Raw genomic sequence first — 26,019 nt, forward strand, 5'->3', positions numbered from 1 at the left:
AATTTTAATGCAGATGACAGAACAGGTAATATTTTCTAGGTTTAAATGACTTTGAGCCAACTGTTTTATATGCGTGCGTATTTATACATGCCTGAGTACATGTCTTTGGCACCTCTGCTGGAATCCATTTCTGCTCTCAGTGGCAAACTGGTATGGAGTTAACACACAATGCAGTTGACTGGTTGCCATTACTTCCTCCTGCACCTAAGAGAAAACACAGTGCACCTTCGGTCTGTCAGCTTCTGCATTGATTTGCAGTATCTGCTCAGTGTTACATGGCAGGTCAAACAAGCGCTCTTAGTTGTATCTAAATGGATAGTTGTACAGTAACACCTTTTAAAGATGACTTACAACTCGCTTCCTCCCTGTCAGCCCTTATCACTATCAGTAAAATAATATGTCATGATCTGCTAGAAAAACTGCTATTAGGTCGAATATAGCTCAAATGATTTTGGCGGCATGGATATGATTACAGAAAATGGATGAATGGTATCAAGAACAAACTAACATAGTCTTTGTCCAAAACTAGTTTTACACCTACTTTTTTTAAAACATTTTTTTAATGGAATCTGCTCATACCTCCTTTCAGCTTTGACAACCTTCAAGCGGTATATCAGGGAGGAAGTGAAATGACTCGCATCTTTTCTCTGAATGATGAAATTGATGGATTCGAGACAGACTTATGAACAGAAGCATATTTGATTGTTTCATAGAACAGAAGATTCACATGAAGACATTGAGATGAAATATATAAAGTACAACAGAATACCTTCAGCTGAAAACAAGGACAGAACCTTCGCTGTGGTCTGAACCCTCTCTTTTAATATATTTTTTTCGCAGGCCTTTGTTGTCTCGAATAACTGAAATGTCCTGCAGTTATTTTGTGAACTCTCCGTGCCCAATGAGTTAAACAACGTGTTCAGGTAGCACTAAACATCTGGCAGGCACTCAGACTGAAGGTTGATCTCTTTAGGGTGGAGCCTGGAACAGGACTGTTTTATGCATTTTATTCATTTTTCACTCAAACAATTTCATACCTACTCGTTAATGTCCCTTCAAAAGAGAACCGAACCATCACGACAGCAAAGTCATAATGCACGCGACCTTGTGTGTGTATGTGTGTGTGTGTGTGTTCATGTAAAGTAATCTTTTACCGTGACTTTACGCTGGTGCTGTTTTAGGTCCATCTCACCTGCTGTAATGCCTGTTTAACAGCCGAACCAAATACCTGTCACCTGGTACATTTCCCTGTAATTTCTTCCAGATCTCCCTTTCCACTGGCCTTAAAAGGCTTTTCCTCATTTATCACTTTTGTAACCAAAAGCAGTTGATTCCGAGACAATATCCACTTTCTTGAAGTGTGTCTTCTGGAGGCCCGTGTCCCAGAGGAAGCCCAGGGCACAGGATGTTCAACACTGTCATTACTGCCATCCAGAGCTGTAATGGTCCCTGCTGTGGCCTCTATCTGCACCCAACAGAGTTGATTTGATGTTTTTGAACTTCTAGTTAGCCTGCCAAATATTGCATGGCCCCCGTCCTACATTGCCAGACCTATTTAGGTAGCATGTACTATTTAATGCATCACATCTAGCATGCCTGATGAGAATGTGAGAGAGGACTAGTGACATAGAGTTTTGCTTGCCATTTCCGCATTTGTGTGAGAAGAGAGAAATTACGACTGGTGGTGAATCTTTAGGTCTGGAAACTCAAAGCTTCCTCGGTTCAGCCTGCTAAAGCACCATCTGGCACCCCGGCCCTTTGTGTCGCTCTACTCACCAAGATTACATTCTCCCCATGGCCCTCCATCCTGATCCTCCATCGTCTCTCCCTCCTGTCCACTCTTCTCTTGTTCACTTGCCAGCATGAACCAACATACAGTAGCAGGTAAAGTTGAGTTCTCCCTAACTTGCGATTGGATCCATAAAATTTATTTAACAGACAAAACGTAACTTGAGATGTTAGGAGCAGATCGAATTTGTCTAATTTTTAACTTTTTTTTCATTCATTCATTTTCTATACTATTATTTTTGCTTAAATAGTTTTTTTTTTAAAGTTTCGCTATGGGATGTCTTTTCTTTTTGTTTTTATTGCATCTGAATGTGTTCTTCACATGTCCTAATACATATGTCATTATTTATTTTATTTACGTTAAGTTTAGAAATTTCCTTGAAGGATGGATATTCTATATATTCCAAAAAAAAGGAATAGGCCCAAAATAATCACACATGTTACATCATACATGATTTTTACATATATGATGATGAAGAGTATAACTGTTTGTGAAAACAGTGATGTAATGTCCTCAGCGGTGGTGACATTATGACAACATCTTGGCTTAAATTTTTAGTGTCGGAACAAGTGTCACATGGGCAGGAAAGGTCGCAGGAAAGATTTCATTAAAAACCTTTGATGAAAGTGAAGGATCCAGCTTGTTGAATCATGGCTTATGTGGACTAAATGTCAGGTTATCCGGGTCTCTGTTGTTTTGACTACAGATTTTATTTGAGCATAGTAATGAATGGCTTATTGGCTTATGCTGAACGACTTATTCTTTTAATACTGCAATGGAATCTACAAACATTGAAGTCAAAATTGTTCTTTCTGCACAATCGCTGTTCTTTATCACTTGAGTTGCATACAATACATATAATACAATAAAATGCTTCAGAGTAGTCTGTGTATATAATATATCTGAATGTAAATGCTGTAAAATGTAAATAAGATACATTTATCAACTTGATTATTTTGGTTTTGGAATGTTTTTTCATATTCTTAGGAAACCCAGGCAGCGCTGTGAAAGAGTGGGTACTGCTATGCCTCACGGCAAGAAGGCAAATTGCATTTACAAACCTCTGACATGACCGCAAAGTATCAAAAGTCAAGTACAATAAACAACTTGTGAATCTCGCTGTTGTTGTCCCCTTATGTACAACAACAAGATACTATTTATTGTAGCAGATAATTTATGATTAGTAATTAGTTTATCAATAACCTTTTGGCAGTTACATTTTTCACGTATTGACGATCTAATGGACAGGACTATACCCTGGGTCCAGAGACTGGTGCTGGTGATGGCTGTAAGCTCTGCTGAGACTATTGATGCTGGTGAAATTTTAAATCCAGTGAGTTGGTGAGAACTGAATGGGTGTTAAAGAGCAAACATGGTAGGTGCATAAAATAAAAAAATAAAAAAACAACTTAATTTGTTTCTTAGTCGCTGTGTTAATGAAAAGATTCGATCAACTGACAGTGGCATCAGTGATCGATGCCAAAAAAATCCAAGTAATACGTGTATAATGTAATAGCCATCCTAGTATATACGACTCTTTTTTTATAGAAAATTGTATTTGTGTTTATGTTTTCTATATACAGTATATGTAACAAATGCTAAAAATACCTACCTCCAGAAAACAGGAAGCAAAGGAATTCTGGGTGAACTCAAAGGACTTCCAGTAGTGATGAATCAGATAGTCTGCTAAAAAGTGAAGCACCACTTTAAAGCTTCTGCTGTATTACAATGACATGTTGCTGTACTCCACTAAAAATGTTCTGTCAGTTTTCCCTAAGCATGTAATTTTTAATACTCAGAGGTGGTTCAGACAAAAATAACTTCCATTTTCCACATCCATTAGATTAGACTAAACAGCACCTCCAGGTGATGACACAAATACATTTCCTGTCATTTTACCAGGTCTAATATGGAGCCAGTTTCAGCACAGTCTGAATAGCTCTTGAAATCACAGAGTAATTTACTGTGGTGATAACAAGCAAGTTGGGTTTTCTATATAGGACAATGCAATATGATGCAGTGTCTCAGGGGGAAAGCAGTTATTAAGGTTTGCACAGATTGGTGTGTGTTGCAGACATCAGTGTATAAATATGACACATTCACAAACCATAATTTGGCTCACTCACAATTTTAGCTGCTGGTATTTAACAGAAAAACATTAAACACGCTAAAACTATCAGATTATAGGCATATGTGGTGTTAAAATACAAATTTCAGCTGGACAGATGGCATCATGGCACATTACCACAGAAATGCTAGACCATTTCCAGAATACCTGTTTTACAAATGTGTTTTTTCGCAAATTATAATCATAGGACTTGATGTATTTTTGAGGTCAGTGAGCGCTGGTGGATAAGACGTTACGTGTCGGCCTACTGTAAATTCTTTCTGTGAAGACAAGAAAGCAAGATGTCAATACATGTTATTTTTTTCTTTACCTTTCTTAGTTTTCTTTGGGCAAGACTCATAAAATATGTTCTCTGGTGTTGTCTCTGTTGTATTATATTTAAATAGGTAAGTCTTTGGAAGTCTCCCCGGTGGGCTACATTTCCAGATGCTAAATTACAGCTGACATTTTGGCAGTGAGCAGCGTTGTGGGGCAGTACTGTCTACCTGGTTCTGGATTCCTTCATCCCTTACAACTGGTTCAAGGCTAATATTACATACTTTGTCAATACAGCTGGACAGAGTTGGTCTTTTGGGAAGAGGAATTTGTCATGTTCATAAAACCACACTGGAACATATGGCGTGAGCTGTCCCCCTAAACACTCATAACAAATGTCCCAGAGGATTTGATGTACTCTCATGAATACATACTAACATGGCACACACATGGAAAATGGTTCCTGCAGCCACATAAACAAGACAGACAGGTTTATTTGTGAAGCAGCAGCAAGGCAAATGGTTTAACATAAAATAAAAAAAAAGGTATTAAGCAGAGGTGAGTCTAGAAATGTGACCCGCATACAGCACTTTATACCAGCTGAAACATTTATTTTACTGGATGACAAGCATTTGAAACACATATTATATATCAGCACATATATTTCAAATTGGTACAATAATTTCAATGAATCACCAATAAAGAACAAAGCATTTTTAAGAAAGTAGAAATGAGAGATATTGAACTATTCTTTTTTTGGAAAACCTCAATTCAAACAGCTACTCAGTATTGCCTCCAGAAGAAACCTGATTGCTTTAGCGGGGTAGGTTGTAGGGTCTCATAATAATTGATCAGAAAGAACCACAAAATAATAAACCTACTTTAGAAAGGAGCTTTAGTTAAAAGATAAAAATCTGAGGAAAAGAGAAAGATCAACTTATAGCAAATGAGATTTTCAAGGAAATTTACCTAAGTTGTTTCATTCTCTGAAGCGCATGAAGACAGTCCACCTTATCAGATAATGCACTCCAATATGTGAACCTGGACAGGAAGTAAACTAATAAGAGGAAACAATTTTACTGCTGTATAAACTTTCAGTGGCTGCAAAACTATGGGTGTATGAGTCACATTCTTGGCATGCTTTTAGAAGCATCACCTTTATTTCATGACATATACTTAAAAATCGGAGGCAGGACTCATCAAAGATCTGAGAGTCAAAGAGCCCAAGGTCAGAAGAAAATAACGTTAAGTATGTTGACGTCAATCACAACCTCACTTTATTGTGTCAATAAAGAAAACATAGCTCATTGTCAACTTTGATACAGTATGAAAGAGGCTATGTTTGTATTTGTTAACATATATGTACATATTGAGTGACGGTCAAATCTATGAATACCTGTTCCAGAGCCAACTTCATCATCTGCTTTAAAAGTCAACTCAACAACAACTGTTGTCTTCATCACATGGATCAATATAGCATTGTGAGAAGATTCAGCAATGTCGATTAGATCATTCTTCGTATTTCTTGTCTTTACAGCCTGCTGTGTGACATTCACCAACTATTTCTTCTCCTGCTGAATCTACACGCCATTATGATGCCATCCTTTAAACCTTTAGAAACGTGGTCATTTAATAAAGTACTGGACTTTACAGCTGTTAAAATGAAGTCATTTAAACCTTTAATTATTTTCCAATTTCTCGCAAACAAATTCACAAATCTAAAGAGAGTGTCTGCGGTGTTATGTTGACATGTCCTTGGGCAAATTGAGGAACCCCAGTGGTTGATGATCCTTGAGTGATTATAGGAACGTTTATCACTCCTGATGAGTCTCTGACATCACTATATGAATTTCTGTGAGTGGGTCAATGCTGGAGTATGTCAAAGTAAGACATCAGTGGTTATACAGACTAGAAGTACAGTCTACGTTTTGCTTATAGCTGCACAGATGATATTAGTTGTGCTTGAGCTCCTTGAAAAAATCTCAAATCACCTATGATACTAAGACAGTAGAATAACAACAAAAAGAAAAAAAATATGAAAGATGTTTAGAAATATTTAAAAAATGGATAGAAAATTAAATAATCAGGTAATAAAACTGTAAGAACTGAATAATTTACTGACTATACAAGACTTAGGCCTTTAGAGAGTTTCAGCAGGTTCAATTCTCTTGCAGTTGGTTCCATGTATGTGGAGCATAAACTCTGGATGCAACATATTTAGTTTTAACTCTGGGTATAGAAAGCAGACCTGTCCCAGACAAACCTGAGGGGCCAGGGTTGCAGACATGCATTCATACATTAAACATACGTAAGCACGCAGATTTCATTTTGCAAAACTATATTAAGTCTACGCTCACTTTGAGAAGACAGACTGTAAATATGGAGAATGCAGTGGGGAGAGAAAGATGGAGCAGCAGAGTTATAGCGAAAGAGAATTATAAATGATGGATTGAGAGAGCTCTCGCTAGACCCCGAGGTTAGCGGTGTGAGGGAGTTACAGCTGGCTAGCTCATTCCATCGAGCTACAGATCTCATAATAAACATCACATGGGTAGTTTGGGCTGGCGGGTGCAGATTAAGCCAGAGCTTTTAGCTCTTTAAAGACTTCTCAATGCAGCAGCCAGCCAAGAACCTATTTATAGGGTGTGTGTGGAAGTGTATCAAAGCAGGTAGGAAGGGAAGGCACAGTCTTCAGGCTGATTTATGTCCCTCAATCAGTGTAATAACAATAAACTGTCAACTAGCATGTCACTTTTATTTGTAATTTATGGTACTGCACTCCTAATAAAGCTATGTTTATTTCTCCCCTGTCTCTCCTTCCCTCCTCCTCCGCCTTCCCCTCTTCATGTCTCTGCACAGAGCTGCCCAGCAGTCCGGGCGGTCAATTCACATTTCGGCCGCTGCCCCCGCCGCCTCCCCCGCCCCACGCCTGCACCTGCGCCCGCCCAGCACCCTACACCCAAGTCAGCCTGCAGAGGAAGACCATGCCAACGCGATGCCAGGCCAGTCAGAGTAGTCAGGGTGCAGACACAAGCTCCAGCACGGACCAGGCCCAACTCCACAACAGCTGGGTGCTCAACAGCAACATTCCTCTGGAGACCAGGTGGGTGAATTATTTATTCTTATATAAATAAGAAAAAGATTTTCCAAGATTTAACAAGAATTCACAATAACACGGAGGCTTCATTTGAAAATGATTTCAGTCCAAAACAGTGATTATGGGATTTTTTTTGCTATGAAAACCTTCAAATGAAAATATCCTCATAACAAATTGCCCTACTTCTGCATAATGGTGCTTGATGAAAAGACATTTCTTTAATCTAATGAATAATGATCATGAGATTAAAGAAAACACTTTCAGCAAAGGTTCCTGCCCGCAGATTTACACAATTTCTTAGAAAAAAAAAAGAGTGTAGAATGACTAAAGACTAAAGGATTTGGACATGTTTTGCACATGTAAAACAGAGTAAGTGGAACACCACACACCCCTCAGTGGCATCACTACAGGACTCTGCTCATCATCAAAGACAAAACAAATCTTTCTGCACACACACACACACACACACACACACATGCATACACACACACAAACACGCTCGCACACACGTCTGATTTGAAACTACCTGAAGTAAAAGTGAGCCTCGGCATTGAGATGAAATCCTCTTTTCAGGAACACATTGTGATGCAACTTCTCAGCTTACTGTGGCGCCCATTGAAAGGAAAAAAAAAAAAAAAATCCAAATGCTCGGAGACGAGCCGCTGGAATTTCATCCCTTCAAACAGAATTAAGCATTTGCTTTGCTGCATAAGTAAAAATTGATCAGAGAATTATTTAGGAGATCCTCATTTGTGAGGCTGATTTCGAGAAGAAGCAGCAAGTTGCAAAAGAATATGCCTGCATGTTTAATGAGCGCTCGGTGAAACAGCTGAATTCTGGTGTTATGAGTGAGGAGGAGATTGGCAGGCTGCCACATCAGAAGAAGAGGCTTTAATAAGTTATGCATTAGGCCATAATTAGATCTCACCTCATTTAAAGGAAAGGAAGAATGAAATTAGATTCAGTGGCATTTTAAATTAATCACCAGACATGAGTATTAATGTAGAAGACTTGTCAAAGGTGCATTGTAATTACTTTACTTCTCCTTGTGTTTGTTTTAAATGACAACGTAACATAAACAAATTCATCATATTTTTTTTTCTGTTCTGTGTTTTAAATTTTTCAAATCAATATTTAGTGAACATAGAGAAACTTTATCCCAGATAGATGTGATTATAAAATACAATTTCTGCAGAGGCACAGTATTCTGAAGGTGCCTCTCTTTGTAGTAACATATTTTTGCATTTGGGAGTTTATAGTCGAATAAGTTTAATTTGATAGTGTGCTATTAGTTCTGAACCATAAAATGTAATCATATTCATAGTCAATAGAATCATGCCCCTTCATAGCATAATTCAGATATTATTGGCTCTTTTCTATCTAGCTCCTGGCAGGGGTAAGACAAAAAAAATGACTTAGTCTTGACTGCTTAACTGTTTTGGGTAGGATTTAATACCCGGCACCGTCCTCTCTCTCCTCTCCCACGTTCGCAATTGCACCACTAATCTAATGATTTCATATTTTAGCTTTCACCCTGATGCTTTTGCTATCTGTTCAATCTCAGGCATGAGATTAAAGATTTATCAAGTATTTACAAACTTGACATGTGAGCTCATGCCAATGGAATTATAAGTGATGCAATGACCTTAATAAAAATTGCAAGAAAAATTTAATATATCTTACCATCAAGCACACTTCCATTTTTCCCGATGTGTTTTTGATGAATCTGTATTGAAAAGTATTGATGCGTGTCACTGGAGATTAAGTTTGTTTGAAGTGTGCATAGATTTCCTTTTTGGTTGCATATCCATTATGTTTCTGGAGAGGCTGGCCGGTGTGAGAAGAGGAAAGATGCAGATATGGATATTCAATATATCTGACTGGGTCTCGCACTGGTTGTGTTAAGAGGCATAACAAATGTTGGGACTGTAATAAATTGATTGGTACCCTGCCTTTCCTTCCTCTTATCGTCAAGAACTGAGGCTACGGGTGTCACACTGAGCGTATGCAGCTACTCAATGACATCAACTTTTATGCAAGTACCTGGCCTTACTCACACACACACACACACACACACACACACACACACACACGCATTCACACACACACACACACAAACACACACACAGACCCATTTGCACGTATCCAGGTACAGATGGCCCATGGGCCATAGACTCCGACCTCCTGGAGAGAAGCAACTCTCATTTTCTTCCTGTCTCGGGGGAAATCTGCCCTCTGATATGAATTCGGAGCTTCCTGGGCGTTGCCTCTAGATATTGTCTGAAAAGATCAAAGGCAGGGAGCCAAACAGTGAAACACTTTCAAAAGCACCACACAAGAAGACTAGAGTTCCACACGTGTTGACAAATGCAATTTCTTCAGCTGGATTCTGATCCCTTTTGCTCTAATCCACTTTCAGCAGAGCAATAAAAGCACCACAGTGGACTTGACCTGTGTTCTGGCCTCAAAGATGTGAAATTGCTCACCTGTATTTGTACTTTTGTGTATGCTTGTCTTGTGTGAGAATCTATGTGTATCTGTGTGTGTCTTTTTTGTCCTAAGTTTATCTCTGGCTTGTCAGAGTTGAACTATCAGTGATCCTTAGGTGTGCGCTCAGCCCATGTGCAGCCCCCTGTTCACCTCCATCACAGCCTTCAGGAGATGCTGGATGGGTGGATGGAGAGAGGAGAGGAGAAGAGAGGAGAGGAGACCGTGTCTGTCATGATAAATACCGCCATGAGGCTACATTATAGGAAGATAAAGAGGAAAACAAGGAAAGAAATAGACTTATCATTGGTAAAATGAAAGACAAGACAGCCCACACATGCAAAATACTTGTCACTCCAAATTTAATCTAAGTCTTTAAAAAGACGCATGAATACATTCCAGTCCAATGCATGCTGTTGCTTTTGCAAAGCATTAAATAAGTTTGAAGTCCTATAAAAGGAAACTCACCTTGTATTACCTTGAAATAACATTCTAGGTAACCCCCTTATTGCAGACGCATGACTTCATCCATGGACAAAGCATCAATTAATTAATGTAGTACTTCATGTTCTATGAGGTGTGTCAGATGTCATGATTTCAGCCATACTAATCATGTTAATGTCCTCTTCTACATTTACGCAGTTAAAGGAACGAGTCACACACACTCAGTAGTACAGGAGATTCTTCAAAATAAAGTGCTGTGGTGGTCTGTTAACATGAGCATTATTATGAATTCACCGCTATTATCTCATTAAATAAATTCATAAATGTTAGATATTTTATTCCTAACTTTTTTTATTAACTATAAATTACTGATCTAGTTGTTACTTGTGAATTTCCTCATAAATGATATCTGATCTACAGATGAGATGACTTCATTCAGGGGTCACAAAGATGAACAATCAAGAAGCAAACAGGGCTGACACGTACAATTTAACAAGTTTGTAACTATTGATCTTACAAATTGGGCTGCCCTGCTTTGAAGGGCCACAAATAGAACGGATTCTTGGAAAAGAAATGCTTAATTAATCATTACATGTGCACTGCTGTGACTGCTCAGTGTTCTTGGCTTTTCCTTTTAACTGCAGCCTCGCTCACAAAGAATACATCAACATCATGAATAACTAATACAACATGGTGATTGACGTATTCTTTCTGGCATGAGATACTATTAATACATCATCCCTGATAGTTCATGAAGTACAACATGAATTCATATTCATTTTTCCTGCATGAATCCATGTGCTCTTACCAAAAATATTCTACCAGTTTTCATTATAAATTATTACGCTGAAAGAATTTCATTAAACTGTAGTCTTATTGAAGTGATACGAGGAATCTTAGGTATTCTTTTATCTGTCATGATACCAAAAGCCAGCTCTACAAGCTCCTGCAGTTCTCCCTCAAACCATTTTTTAAGGTTGAAGATGAAACTGCAGGACTCGAGAAGATGGATGTGTTTTTGCCACATATGAGGGCAAATGGACGAGGTGCAGGGCAGGTGCACTCTGGTGTCCGGCAACATTGTCAGTCTGCTGTCTAGGCCTACTTTAATGGCCTGTCCTCAGATGGCTGTTCAGAGATTGCAGTCCTTCCAGCAGCCTGTGACCTCACACCCTTCGCTGCACGGGTAGAATCACACCCTGGCGGGCTTCACGTCTGCCCTGACATATTACACTCACAGCCGGTATTGACCCCCAGAGATCATACAGTAACCTAGGGCAATCATTGCTGTCAGAGAATTCTAGCTACTCCAATATATTGTTGTTATGGAGAATACACACACATACCGCAAAGGAGAAATTAATGAGTCACACCTTTTATTCCCCAAAACAGTGATTCTGTCTTTCTCTACCTATAATTGCTTGTCCAGATCCACATCTTGAAATTGCACAATTTCCTGGATTCCAAATTCACGTCTCCTCGTCGTCTGTCACCCTCTACCTCTTTGTTATCCAAGCAAAATATAGTTGAAATACTGTCAACCGTGATTTAAAATTGTTTCTAAATTGATTTTTTCTGCAAAAAACTCTACTTCCTGTCTGAGGGGCATCGACCAAATTATCGTCTGTGGAAGTCTGTCGACTTCTGAGGACCTGAGGCTACTCTCTAATTGGTTGCTTAAGATTCTTTACAGGATGCTGGTCTGGCAGTTAATTGGCATTGTTTTCAAGTTTTGTGATTGGACAATTCTGTTCTCTTACTCAATGCTCGGTCCGGGCTTTTGGAAGACTAATGTTGCTGTTTAGATAACAATAAACTGTTTTGCATTGTTTTTTTTGAAAATCCGGCATCCTGAAAAGAATTTATTGCTCGTTGCATTAATTGCATCAGGTTGGTTTCCTATGATCATCGACCATATTATGTGTTTCATAATGAAACTGAACCTTATCTGCATTCAACTGTTACAGCAGTATAACTTAAGGACTTGCTTTGATGAGCCAGAAAAGTAATGGGTAAATCACTGATCCTCGGCTACAGGTCTTTTTCATTCTCTTTCATATCCTGCTGCTCTGCATCACATGAGCAGCTAATATTGCACCAGAGACACTTCAAATCTGTTTCTGTTCTGATGAAGAACCAGTGCTAGATAAAAGCTGTTAATTATATATATTCTGGGTGTTTTGTTTGTGGTCATTTTTATATAGCAGATTTTTGCATTTCTGTTTTCTGTTGTTTAACTGGCTGCATCGGGCTAAATGAGAAAAATGGGTGTGTTTTCCTGTTGTCACATATTATATATAGTTCACCTCCTAGAATTTATGGCGGAACAAAATTTAAATTACAGAAGGAATCCTAGCGCTTAGGGACTTAGACCACTTTCCTTCCTTGATTTTAGCTTTCTGGATTAATCTTTGATGATGCATTGCTTGCAAGTTTAAGAGACCACTTAAATTAAAAGCATGCAAATTCAGGCAAACATGTAGGATATTAAGGTTTTAACTGAATCATTTAGTCTGAGGCAGCGCAGGGAACTTTTTATTGCAGGTGAGGTTTAGGAGCACAGCATCTCCACACTGTAAAGTAGAACAGTCTGTCCTGTATAAAATATCAGGATAGTGAGATGGCTCTGCATTTATCATTAAAAAAGATGTGAGAAGGGGGGTCTCCTCCTTAAGTCTCCCACCTTGGGGGCCCCATTAAATGAGTTTCAGTCGGGCATACTTCAGAGTGAGACTTAATTCCACTGAGCGCAGATTTGCATAAATAGAATCAGAATAAAGTTCCATCTACCCAAGAAAAGATTATGTCTGTGTCATGCTAAGCTAATTAGCAGAGGATTGTACCGCTGTCCTAAATAGGCCGAGATAGTAACTTTGATTGTTTCCAAATTCAAACTGTAACCTCCTGTGGATAAATGAAAGCAGTGGTCCCATAGGTGACGGTACGTTTATTGGACACCGGAGGAGTATCTCTCTTCTCATAGGATCCGGCCAGCATTTAGTTGATATACGACAATGTCAATGAGTACATTGTCGAATAGCGCCTGTGGCTTTTGGATTTTGGTCAGGTTCTCCAGCATACCAAGCCAACGCTCTCTGAAAGCAAATTGCGAGCTAAAAATGTTATCATCGGAACATTTTTCTGAAGTTCTCAGCAAGACAGCAAGAGAACAATATTTTTTCAATATTTCTGAGACAATCAAGTTCTACGCTGCAGTCAAACACTTGTCTTTTAAATGTCCTCTGCTTGGCTCATCAATAGAGGAGGATGTTGAATTTGGGTCATGCAAATAAAGCTTGTCTTGTTTGTGCAATCAACATGTGATTTGTTCATATTTAATCAGGGGTAGGGCGTACGCAATACTTGATTTGATGATGTCTTTAAATTAAAACATTCACTTGCTTTTTTAAAAAAAAAATCTTTTCCTTTTTTACTTTAAGTGAAATTGAAATGCAACATGAACATTTTGATGAATTATTCATCTTGTGGTAGCAAAGCAAAATCCTCCATGTGACCTCCAATAAAAAAAAAGCATAGGCACCAAAATCTCTCACAAAAGACAGAGCATCCCACGTACAAATCAAATACAGAAAGAGCACTTGTGCTTTGTGTGTGTCTGAAAGGGACAATTGAATTATCCTACTGTAAAAATTGAACATACAAAATGCGAAAATGTCTTCTTGAGATGATTAAAGTTATTAGTAAGACAACAGAAATCTTTGTTGGTGGTTTTTACTATACTGTACAGTAAGATATTTATATTAGTTTATAATGCTGCCAATGACTTGTGAGCACCCATTTTTCAGGTTTTCATTGACACAGATTTAGTAGATAATTATTTAGAATGGTAATAGACATTATCAGCTAACTACTGTATTACATTTTCCTTAATAAAATTAATCCTAAATTACTAAAGTTAGTTCTTATTTCTTTTGATCACATATTTTGTGGTTAAAGCTGAGGTCAGTGTTCACTCAGTGGTCTTCATGGATGTTTAAGTGTTTTCATATATTTTTTAACTTATAGACGAGGATATACAATACTGTTTGTGTTATATAATGACTCTATGTCACCCATACAATGCGGTTAAAAACATGTGACGTTCAACACATTCTTCATGAACGTATAGATATGCTAAATAAGGATGAGCATTGCCACAATCTAAACTAGACTCCTTGAGCTAATATTAGCTTCATTAATTAGTCAAAGCTGATCAAATCTGTCAGCAACAGTCTCAGTTTCAGTCGACAACATTAACACTGTAGCTGCTGGACAGAAATAAGAGGCTTGATTCTGTCTGCAGGTTTCTGTGAACAACAAGTCTTGCTCTCTTGGGTTTGTTATTTTTCAGCGACCGTTGACTCGGTAAACTGCAATCACACCATGAAAGGTGTGCAAAGCAACGGTAGGCAGACAGTCAATTCCAAGTATAAATGGAACTTCTTCTTCATGTATCTCCCACAGACACTTCCTGTTCAAGCAGGGCTCTGGTTCATCGGCGCTGCTGACAGGAGCAGGGCAAGGTTACCCCCTGACATCTGGGAACGTGTACTCCCCTCCACCACGGCCTCTCCCACGCAGCAGCGTGACCAGACCACTGTTTACCTTCAACAAGCCTCACCGCTGCTGCAACTGGAAGTGCACAGCCCTGTCTGCATCACTCCTCACCCTCACCCTCGCCCTCTTGCTCACATATGTCATCGGTGAGTCGCAGCGCACATCACACGTGAGAACGAACATTTTGTCGTACAACAGATGACACAGAGGCGATTTTCATTGTTCGCTCTAATTTTGTCGAGAGAATCAACTACTTTCAAAAGAAATCGCCGAAGGTTCGAGGGAATTGGAGGGCTTGTCAAGAGACTCACTAATTCAAAAAACAAATCAATAGAAAAGCACAGAAACAAACTCCAAAGGCATTTAAATGCACACATTGTTGAAATCATCAAAGGGTACAGGAACAGAAAAAAAGAATAAAAACCAGAGGAGAAGATCGATGAGGAACTGAGATGGACTGCTGAAAATGTAACACTCAGAAAAGCTCAGGAAAGCGCTGGACCACTTATCAGACGGTTCGCTGCAGTCTACAAGTCAGAGTGTCCTTCGCCAGGCAGCGAACCCCAGATTGTTCCCAGAGGCCATCCCATCGGCGTGACTGATCGTGTGAATGGTTATCGCTCCTGATGAGCAGGTGGTGCCTAGCGTGATAGCCTCTCCCACCCCAGTGGACGTTCGCTCGCCCACTCAGATTTCAAACTACTCTTTACTATTTACTTTACAGTTGCTTTAAAATTAGCTGATGATGTTTTCTGAATTCGACCCTCTGTTGTGTTTGCACAAGAACGCCAATTACGATGATGAATGCACACGTTGCTTCTCTCACAGATGCACACATACACACACACACACACACACACACACACACACATACAAACACACACACAGAGCTTCACAAATACACACACACACACACACACACACACACACACACACACCCTATTGTTTTTCTGCCATGTGTTTTTAGTTACAATTTATATAGTTTTATAATCAATGAGGGGGTTGGGAATGATTCCAACCATTTCTCTGTCAAGTTTTGTTTCTATGGCATGAATCAAGAAACCATTACTGTTACTACTACTACTACTACTACTACTACCACTACTACTACTACTACTACTACTACTACTGCTACTACTACTACTACTACCACTACTACTACTACTACTACTACTACTGCTACTACCACTACTACTACTACTACTACTACTACTACTGCTACTGCTGCTACTACTACTGCTATTACTAACAACAGCAACAACAACTATATTATTATTATTATTATTATTATTATTATTATTATTATTATTAGATGAAACATTCTACACATGCAACCCAGGAATGAAATGATCATCCTTAGTTTTTTCTCCATTTTTTCTTTTTTTTAATCTTAATGTTAAAAATTCTGATGCAGTTCCTCATCAAAGTCTGACACCAAATGTATTCACTAGTCCTGTATAATTACAACAGTTCACTGTGTATTGTCAACCTTGGCCGGGCCCTCCACCTCTGCTAACCCCCCCCCCACCCATCCCTCTCACCGTAAAGTGCCGATACCTCAGCCGTCCACCCAGCCAGTTCATTTCCCTCCCGTGGTGGTGCTCAAGGTCACGCTGGAGCACGCTGGGGTTTGCATTAATCACACACACATACATGCATACGTACACTCATGGCAGACAGACACACACACCAAATCCATGCAGATTAATCCCCAGGCTGAACCATGCTATTCCATTAATGTCTCAGCCCCGGTAATTAGTGCATTAGTGAGGACTGTGAGTGATGACTTCGAGACGACATCACCTTTTAATTGGTGTCGTGCTTCACTCCTGCTTGGCAGCGATAGATCTGAATGTTGACATCACCATGGCAACTGCACCAAGATGTATGACATGTAGGCATAGGTTACATGTTCGTCTGTAAATCAAAGATATTCAAATGGTGAGATTAAAGTGGTCATGGACTTAATGTCTTTGTCTGGAGGGGGTGAGACACCGGCCTTCAGATGATTAGGTCTTCTCATTACATAATGATTCAGTAATTTTAATGAATTAATTAGCTCTCACTGACAGGAAGAGAACCCCATTACTTTTGTGCTTATTCATCTTCATCACATAATAGTCATGTTGACTTTTGCTGTGTTTATTAATATTGACTTTGCTTCTCATTAAATCGGATTCTTACTGAGGATTCTCTTATTAATTGATATAAGAAACGACTTGTTTGGATATTATAATGAATTATTTTTTTTTACGCTAAATTCAATTAGCGGCTGCAGGTTAATCCACTTTGCAGTTTGAAAGTTACTCTTAATGTTATCGTGTCTATCCCTGGTTAATCTTTTATAGAAGAGCAGCTCAAACCGATTAGGATCTTTTACTTCTGTTAATCATATATATATATATATATATATATATATATATATATATATATATATATATATATATATATATATATATATATATATATATATATATACGTATGCTATATTAATTAAAATATCTTTTGTTTTCTTAAGAAACGAAAAAATTAAACCGTATTGCCTGACATTGAATAGACTAAGTGATTAATGTATTAATCAGGAGAATGGCAGATGGATTAATGTGGGCAATGTATTTATTGTCTCAGTGTGGTACGGCAGATATTGTTAACTGAATCAAGACGTTTGCTGCACTTATTAAAAACCAAACATATTTTTGTGCTTGGATCCCAGCATCTCATAATACTGGAGAGGCTTTCTGCTAATTATCATCTTAATGCAGTCGTACATTTGGCTGAATCGTCATCTGTTCTCCCGACACTCAGACAAACTACCTGACGTGATGCTAAGTGAAGAAGCAGGATGACCTGTAACACCCTGTAGCGGATCTTTAAGTAGTGCTTAATAATTCAACAAAATGAAACCTTTGTGATTGAAGATATTTGGAAAATATTATAGTCTCTTCTTAAAGCCTTCTGTCAAGATATACAACCTGTTTATTATAGTGCAGATAAATAACTCAGTAAATAATGAGGGAAGAATATTGTGTCTCAATTTAGGGGTTTCCAATTAGCGGAACAATAGGACGATTCATGATTGCGGAGATAATGCCTCGCCTAAGTGATTGCAGCGTATGGCCCCCGTTGCGATCAGCTAAGCCAGTCCTCTCTTTCTTTACTGCCCTCTTTCCTCTCCTCCCATACCCCCTGGTGCTGCGGGGGCTGTGAATAGCTTTGTTAATTTGTTTATCTCCCAACGTACCCCTCCCTCCTGCAGTCGTAGCTTGTTATTAAGCGCAACACGGATATCAGATATGAGGAGCATGGCGTTATGATAGCCAACGGGGCATTTAAGGAGAGATAGAGGACAGACTGAGATTGAATCTGTAATCTTGAAGAGTGTTGCTGTTGACAACATTACCAGTAACTCATTTTCCATTTTAAGCCTCATTTATGTTCCACCCAACCTACTATTGCCCCACGGAGCTGTCAGAGAGAGAGAGAAAAAAGAAGAAGCTTATTAGAATATTTTCTGCATTAACGAATGCCTTGCCTTTTTAAACTGTTACAATCCTCAGTTGTCGAATGGAATATGAGGAGAGGGCGTTATGTGTCAGTTATGAAAGATAATCATCACTATGGCAACAAGGAGAAGCTTCTGTAAGGGGGAATGAGCTCGTGAGCAGCATCCCGCAATCAAATCCTCACCTTCAAATCACAACTCAGCTGACTGTACACACAACAGTACAGAGGATGCACAGTTTGAGCCGAGGTGTGTTGAGGTGCTTTGAGTCATACATTTCATTATAATTCTTTGATAAAAGTACTCTCACAATTTGACAGCAATGTTAAACATCTATATCATAATTTACAGGAGTTTTTCAAACTGAAGCCACAGAATTTTGCACGTGTCTGGGATTATTTCCATTATCCGTACAGCTGTAGATATTGATTTGCGATTTGAGCCTCGCACGATGCCTCCAATTATCTACATTTGTTCTGACCAACAGCCCAAAACTCAGAGATAAAACAACAAAATGCATTTTGGAAGTCGGAATTAGAGAAACCGATATTTTTGCTTTAAAAAAAAAAAATGGCACAACTGATTCACTGATATTCAAAATAGCTGACCTACTTTTTGATTAATTGCACAACTTAATAACACACTTCTCCCGTGCATTTATCATCTTGTGGTTTGGGGCTTTCAGGTGTGATGAAATGAGCACACGTGAAGCCGTCACCTTGAGCTCCAGCACATTTGGTATTTTGGACAAATTTTTACCTGTTTGATGGCCAGACACGAGTCACATTTCAAGTCCATATTTTTTCATCAAGTTTTCTCCTCCAAACGCCCTTGCCGGTTTTTGCTCATCATAAATAAAAAGCTCCTCTGTGCTGTATGTTGGATCACATCACACCAAGCAGGCATCAGGTTTGATCTGACACGCCTTGGAATATCATGATGGGCCAGGAATTTGCTTTTCTCTATTTAATCATATGATATGGTTTTAGATTCAAAAGAAATGGTTCAGTCTAGAGTGTGCATTTGTAGTAAAAAATAAATAAATCCATTTTATTATAATTCCCGCAATTTAACGCCTGTGAGGGAGAGGAGGCGAGGTGGCTAGCCGGTTACATTTAAGCCTGCTTTAAAATAATGCTGCTCAACAGTATTCAGTCTTGAATATAGAAAACAAAACCTCTCCTGCTGTTAGTGTGGAGCAGGATAACTACTGCAACAACTTACCAGTGGTTCATCCCACAAGCAGCAAAATCCAGACGGTGTTCACACACACACACACACACACACACACACACACACACACACACACACACACACACACACACACACACACACACACACACACACACACACACACACACACAAAATGATACTTCCTTGCGTATGACTCAGCCTCTCTCTGTGCTGCCTCTCCCTTTTTCATCTCCTTGCAGCTCTCGTTCATTAGTTCCGTGTTGTTGACTGTGTGGATGTTGTTGCCGCTTTGACATAGAGTGATGATCTCCAAGTTGTGTTGTTTGCTGTGGTGTAAAGTGTTCTCAAAATGGAGATGATTGTGTGGAAATAATTGTTACAAGTCTACAAGACAGGCAAAGCATGTCAAAAACAAATCCGCCACTTTACAAATCATCAGAATTTCATCCATGTTGAATTAAAATCATCATCTGGGTGAAAACATTTCAATCTTTTTTAACCGGTCATGATGTAATTATAAGCATCTGCATGTAATCACTTGATAAACCACCAGACAACTCAGTAAACATCCTGAAAGTTTTACTTGATTATCCTTGAAGCTTTGATGGCTGATAAATGTTTGTTTTGCTGAACGGATGAATTTAAAACTTTGCAGGAAGCTGTGAAAAGGGTTTCTTTCTTTCCCTTTAATACAGGATGGCCCAGAGTATCCTCTGCTAAAGGAGATGGAAAATAAACACTGAAATACCTTTCCTAACATCTTGGTCATTTCACTCAGTGAAAAAGTCAAAAAATCAACAATTCAGCTGCAAACAGGGTGGCTGGTTTTCTTTATGCACAAATGGAAAGAACACCGAAGCAAGGATATGCCCCCCTCCTGACGACGGGCAGCAGACTAGAGGTGGTGCACAAAGGTGAAGCCAGATTCAGCTGAGTCAGGTGATGGCCGCTGAGATGAAGCTGTTGTGGTATTGAATCGGCCGGAGCATAATGAAATGTTACCTTCTTCCCGAGGGAAAGTTTTTGAACAGGTGGTTGCCTGTTTGTCTGGAATCAGTGGTGATCCTCTTTATTGTGCTCTGTCAAGGAGGGCAACTGGCAACCAATTATCTACTCAGCAATGCTGAGTGGGCAAGATTGGCTGCTGTATACAGCTTGTTTCCAGTTGGCCCTGGAAGTTTAGAGTTTACTGGCTCAGGACAGTTCAGACAGACAAATAAAAGCTGCCACATACAGTCATTCAATCACAGTAGAGTGTTAGCTTTACACTCTTTGTATCAATAGATATTTGTAATCTCATCTAATGGTCACAATAACAGGCATTCACCTTTGGCTGACTGATTTGTTGAGTTTGTTAAACATTTTCCATCAGACTTTGAAAATCCGCTAAATAAATGTGTTTCTGCTTTTTTTTATTTATAGCTAGATTATGTTTTATATAGCAACGTTTAGATTAAAAAAATATATTTGGAATGACTCTTTTCTGTTAAGAAGCTTGTTTGTTATAGAATGTAAATCAGTCCAGTGTTCGTGCTTGGTAAAACAAAACAGAAACAAGCCCTTTGGTGCTCATGGGAGTTAAACCGGGAGCTGTAGTGCATCTTTGTTATTAAAGTGAAGTATTATGCAGTAGCAGTGAGTCCAAATGTGTTTGTTTGATTTTAATGGATGTGTGTGAGGAGAGGCAGCATATGTGACTTTTTGATTTGGATTGTGTGTGCGGTCTGTGCATGTGTGTGTGTGTGTGTGTGTGTGTGTGTGTGTGTGTGTGTGTGTGTGTGTGTGTGTGTGTGTGTGTGTGTGTGTGCGTGCGTGCCTGTGTGCCTCACACCCAGCTTCTTTGAGCCAGCTGCTTCATGCCTCATTGGGGTCTGTATTGATTGGTCCAGTTTCTCTTTGTTTCCAGCCCTCTATTTGGTGATCTGATGCAGCTCTAAGAAACCTGCTGCCCTTTGCTGGAATTGCACTAACAGCAACCAGCAGAGGCTTTTGGTAAAATGGCTTCAAATGGCTAGATGTGTTTTGGTCAGAAAGGTCAGAACGGAGAAAGAAAGGTCACCAACGCTGCATTGAAACAGACAGTAACTATTGTTACTATACTGATTGTTATCGGTGGAACCTCCAAAACATGTCAGGGTTTATTCTACAGATATTGAATAAGAGGACATGATTTGGGGCTCTGGAAAATTGGAAGTGAGCATTCTGAGGCAACCTAAGGGATAATGATTGTTTCTTCCTGCATTCGTGCTCAGTTGATCCTCAGACCATGAGTGCTACCTTTATTGGCTCCTCCTGACAGTCCATGGTTTTTATTTTTATAAACACGATGAAGGGTCATGGGTGAAGAAAATATGAATAGTATATGTTGTAATTATAACATGTTATGAGCAGATGTATTGCTTATTTTTATACCTTGACATTTGTACTGAACAAAGATTGTTTTACTGAAGACAAAGATGTATGGTATTATAACAACACAATATGTAAGGCGAAGATAAGAAGCTGAAGTAGTCCTTTAATCCAATTTAGAAAAAACCCTGATGTGCACACCGGCCCAATCCCATCCTCCTCTTAACTACCACGACCACTTAGTATGGTATTTGGTATGGTATGTATTTGGCGTACTGAGGGATATTGGTCATCTAGGTCTCCAGACCGCCTTTCAAACAAAGTGTTTTCTGATACAGACTTGCTATTTATGTATTTTTACATCCCGCTTCAACGCGGTGATGTATTGTAATTGTCAGGGTTTGTCCGTCTGTTCCTCCACCAAATACCTCCACAACCTTTGCAGATAGAAAGATGAAACAAAAAGCACATCACTCGGGCGGCAGAGGGGATGAAAATGAGATGATGACCTTGACCTTGAGAAAACTAGTTCAACTTTTGTACACTCAGGAACCGGATAAGATAGAAAGATGAGGGAGAAGGCCAGTGTAAGACCATCTACACCATGTAAGACCATGGTGTAGGAAAAATGTGTAATTATTTTCACCATAACTCAACTTACAATATCTACTGACAGCATTACAAGTGCGTCCAAATTTCAACTGCAACTCCTCGTAACTTTGTTTTGAGGGGCGAGTCAAAAAGTCAGGGGTGCTAAAAAACAAGGGTTAAGGAGAAGAATGGGGATTAGTCCTTCTCCTCCTTTCTCGACATCCTGCCTGTGATAAACACACACATTCCCACGCACACACACAAGCACACACACACACACACACACACACACTCACCTGTGAACAAAAAAAAAACAGGGATGAGCTGCATCCATCTGTTGTAAATCGGTCCCTGTTTCGCTCTCAGCGGCGGCTGAGGGTGGCAGCCGGACGGGGAACATAACATGGCGCCAGTCCTCTGTTCATTTAACACTATTCTGTCTGATGTAACATGACTCAGCTTTCAGAAAAAGGAGTAAAACAGCGAGTGGGAGTTAAACAGGAAGAGTAGAAAGGAACGGCGGGGTGATTAGAAATGAAAGGACAACAGATAGATGCAGAATGCTGTGATCTGTTGGACTTGGTGTACCGTCTTCACTGTGACTAACTAGATGACAGGTGACAGCGAGTTTGACTGGTAAGTAAAGACCAGGATACACAGCAAATCACATCCTTCAAGCTGTGAGAAGTGTGTCACCGCCTCCGCTCTTCCTTAATCCCTCTCTCCGTTATTTTATCCCCTCATCCAAACAGGATTTACCCTTCTAGATTAGCAAGAACACACCGGTGATGAGTTCTAGGTTAATACAGGTGAAGATGCTGAGTGAAGCCTCTGCTCACACACACACACACACACACACACACACGAACTCCAGCAAATGTCAGCGGTACTCACATGGAAACACATTTAAATGGTCACAATGGTATTAGTAGTTTTCAAGGGGGTTGGTGGAAGGGGAGGAAGAGGAGCACTTTAGCACCTCTTGTCTGTCAGATCGGTGCGGGGGATGACTCGCAAAAAGACGGGAGGGCAAGAAGACCCCCAGGCTTTCAGTCTCTACACTAACGTTGACTCAGACACAGATGGCTCTGAAGTCCCTCTCCTTCATTCTCCTTCACACTTGTTTTTCCCATTTGTCTCTCCCCTTCCCCCCCCCTTCTCCCTCTGTCTGTTATCTCCCCCTGCCCTTCTTTCCTTCCCCGCCTTTCTTTCAGCTATCCCTCAGAAGTTGTGGCTTAGCTAGAGGCTGACACAGCCAAGCAGAACTTGGATGAGAAATTGCTTTTACTGTACATGCTAAACTACACACTAAAGCATATGACTGATGCTCTTGAAAGTGTTTGCTGCAGGGCAAAGGCAGCCGTAGTCTTTGGTTGTCAGACGGAATATAGTTGGAGGTTAGCTGTGCGTATGAGCAAAAAACAACTTGGCAATCAGGCCTGGAAGCCTCTCCGCCTGCGTGAGGGTATTGATAAATCATTTTTAAAAGACTACAGTGCTGCCTTGGCTGTAATGGTTATCGATAAGACAGTATATTCACAGTCAATCTCACCCATTGTGTCCTGCATCTCCGCCCAGTGCCGATAGCAGCATGTAAAGTAACACAGGCATTAAACAGACACACACGTACCCCCCCCCCCCACACACACACATACACATACTATTTTTTCCTCTTCTCTTCTATCTTCTGCTCTTTCTCCCAACACAAGTGTGAAATCTAATCATCGCTGGAGCCCACAATCATTTCTATCTAATCTGGACACACACATACATCACACACACACACACACACACACACACACACACACACTCACACACACGCACGCTTGACAACAAAAAGTAACAACGGCAGCAGGGAATGCGAGCAGACATTATTGCTATTTCTACCAGCTCCTTCTGCTTTTTTTTTTTTTTTTTTCAGACCTGCCTATCTGCAGAGTGAATTCAGCGCTTCATCGTCATCATTTATTTCAATCGCACTAAAGATGCATTCATAGGTCTCTGTATTCCAGCTGTTAATGCACAACAGCTGTAATAGAGGGGGCCGTTATTGCAGCACACAGCCGTAACATGTCTGCAAATTTCTTACAAGCTCGGATTTTTCTGTTCCCCTTATTTCCTCCCTGGTAGTTTAAGTACACCTGAAAAGCCATATCAAGCACCGCTTTCTCTTACTACTTACTACTGAACTTGTCTCCATCTCTTCACACACCCTGCGCTGTTCTCCTCAGCGTGCCACATCGTGTACGCATATCTCAGCGGGGTAGCCGACAGCGTGGGTACAGCACAGAGCCTCCTCACAGCAGTGCCGTCCTATTACCTCTGGCAGTCGTCTCACTGTCACGCTGATCAATGATTCATGTGTGCGAGGGCCTCGGCCTGTTAGCTCACTGCACTGCTGTTCGCTGTCGCCGCTGCGCTTCCACCGCTGCTACCGCTGCCGCTCCTGCTATAATGACTGGACTTACTCGGAGTGTCTCTCCAACATGCGACAGTTATGTGCGTTTGGTGAGAGAGAAAGATGGACACCGAGAGCGAGATGGATAGACAGACGTGGGAAAAAGAAAGCGAGAGTGAAGGTTCACACTGAGCACATGCTGCTCGCATGACTGAATGCATGCTGGGGTTTTTTTCTGAGCGCGTTTGTTTGAGCGTGTGTGTGTGTGTGTCCACACAAAAGAATAAAAAAATGTGTCGAATCCTGTAAACAATAGAGTTTGGATAGTGAAGCGAAGTGCTGATTCCGGAGGCATTTTGTGCAATCGTGCATTTTAAAATATTCCTTTAATTAATGATGTTCAAAGTGTTAACATAGAAACACATCGGCGGAGAAGTGGTTAAGACACAAGCCGTGTAACTGCTGGTTTGATTTCATCTGAGGACCATGTTTGTTTGCCTTTTTCTTTTCCTCCAGAGAATTATAAAATAAACAGATTTTAAGGAGGCCAAGAAGGAAACAAACAAACACTCTGCTTCTATGATTTAGTTTTATTGCTTTACATTTTAATTATTTTAACTTCAAATCAAAATAGAATGGCACTCAGTAGATTGCATGCCTCCACTAAGTCCCAGTAGTCCCCTTTAATTCAATCAAGCTTTATCCAAAATGAAACCCGTAGCCTTGTAACTGTAATTTAAGGTTACTGAATTTATAACAGCCGGTCATTAAGATGTGGTTGATTCAAATATCTGTTTGGATCTGTACCACTTTGCACAAATGCGTAGCTGCAATACAGAGCCCTCAAATATGGCAGATTTTTTTTAGATCAAGATGTACTCTTTATTCAAGAAATTAAAAAAAATATTTAAATAAAATGTCACAAAATGTGAAAAAGACTGAATCTGCCCCTTAACTAACCAGGCACCAAACCAACGCACACTTCCCCACTTGTTGTAGGTAATCATACTGATTGCACGCAGTTCTTAAGGGACGGGTACGAGTATCTGGGTACTTCATTTAAATGTCAGTTTTCATCCAATGCGAAGAGTAATAAATGTATCATCTGACCTTCTCGTCTTTGTAAGATGTGACTATTTATCTGTGAACATCAGCACAGAGTCATACAGAAAACAGCAGATGGACAAACGTTACTGTAGTTGATCAAGTTTCTCAGGCAGAATTTTGA

The 26,019-nt window shown here is 39.8% G+C and overlaps 1 protein-coding gene across 1 annotated transcript in view; it reads left to right on the forward strand.

Annotated features, from left to right (window-relative positions):
• The window catches only part of tenm1 (teneurin transmembrane protein 1), a 153,797-nt gene that overhangs the window by 37,451 nt on the left and 90,327 nt on the right, over positions 1-26,019 (forward strand). Inside the window, exons 3-4 of the mRNA XM_068325098.1 lie at positions 7,032-7,275; positions 14,665-14,903. Of these exons, the coding sequence (XP_068181199.1) occupies positions 7,032-7,275; positions 14,665-14,903 (483 nt within the window). The remainder of the gene's footprint in view (positions 1-7,031; positions 7,276-14,664; positions 14,904-26,019) is intronic.

This window comes from Antennarius striatus, chromosome 10 (assembly GCF_040054535.1).
Source record: "Antennarius striatus isolate MH-2024 chromosome 10, ASM4005453v1, whole genome shotgun sequence".
NCBI classification, from domain to species: Eukaryota; Metazoa; Chordata; class Actinopteri; order Lophiiformes; family Antennariidae; genus Antennarius; species Antennarius striatus.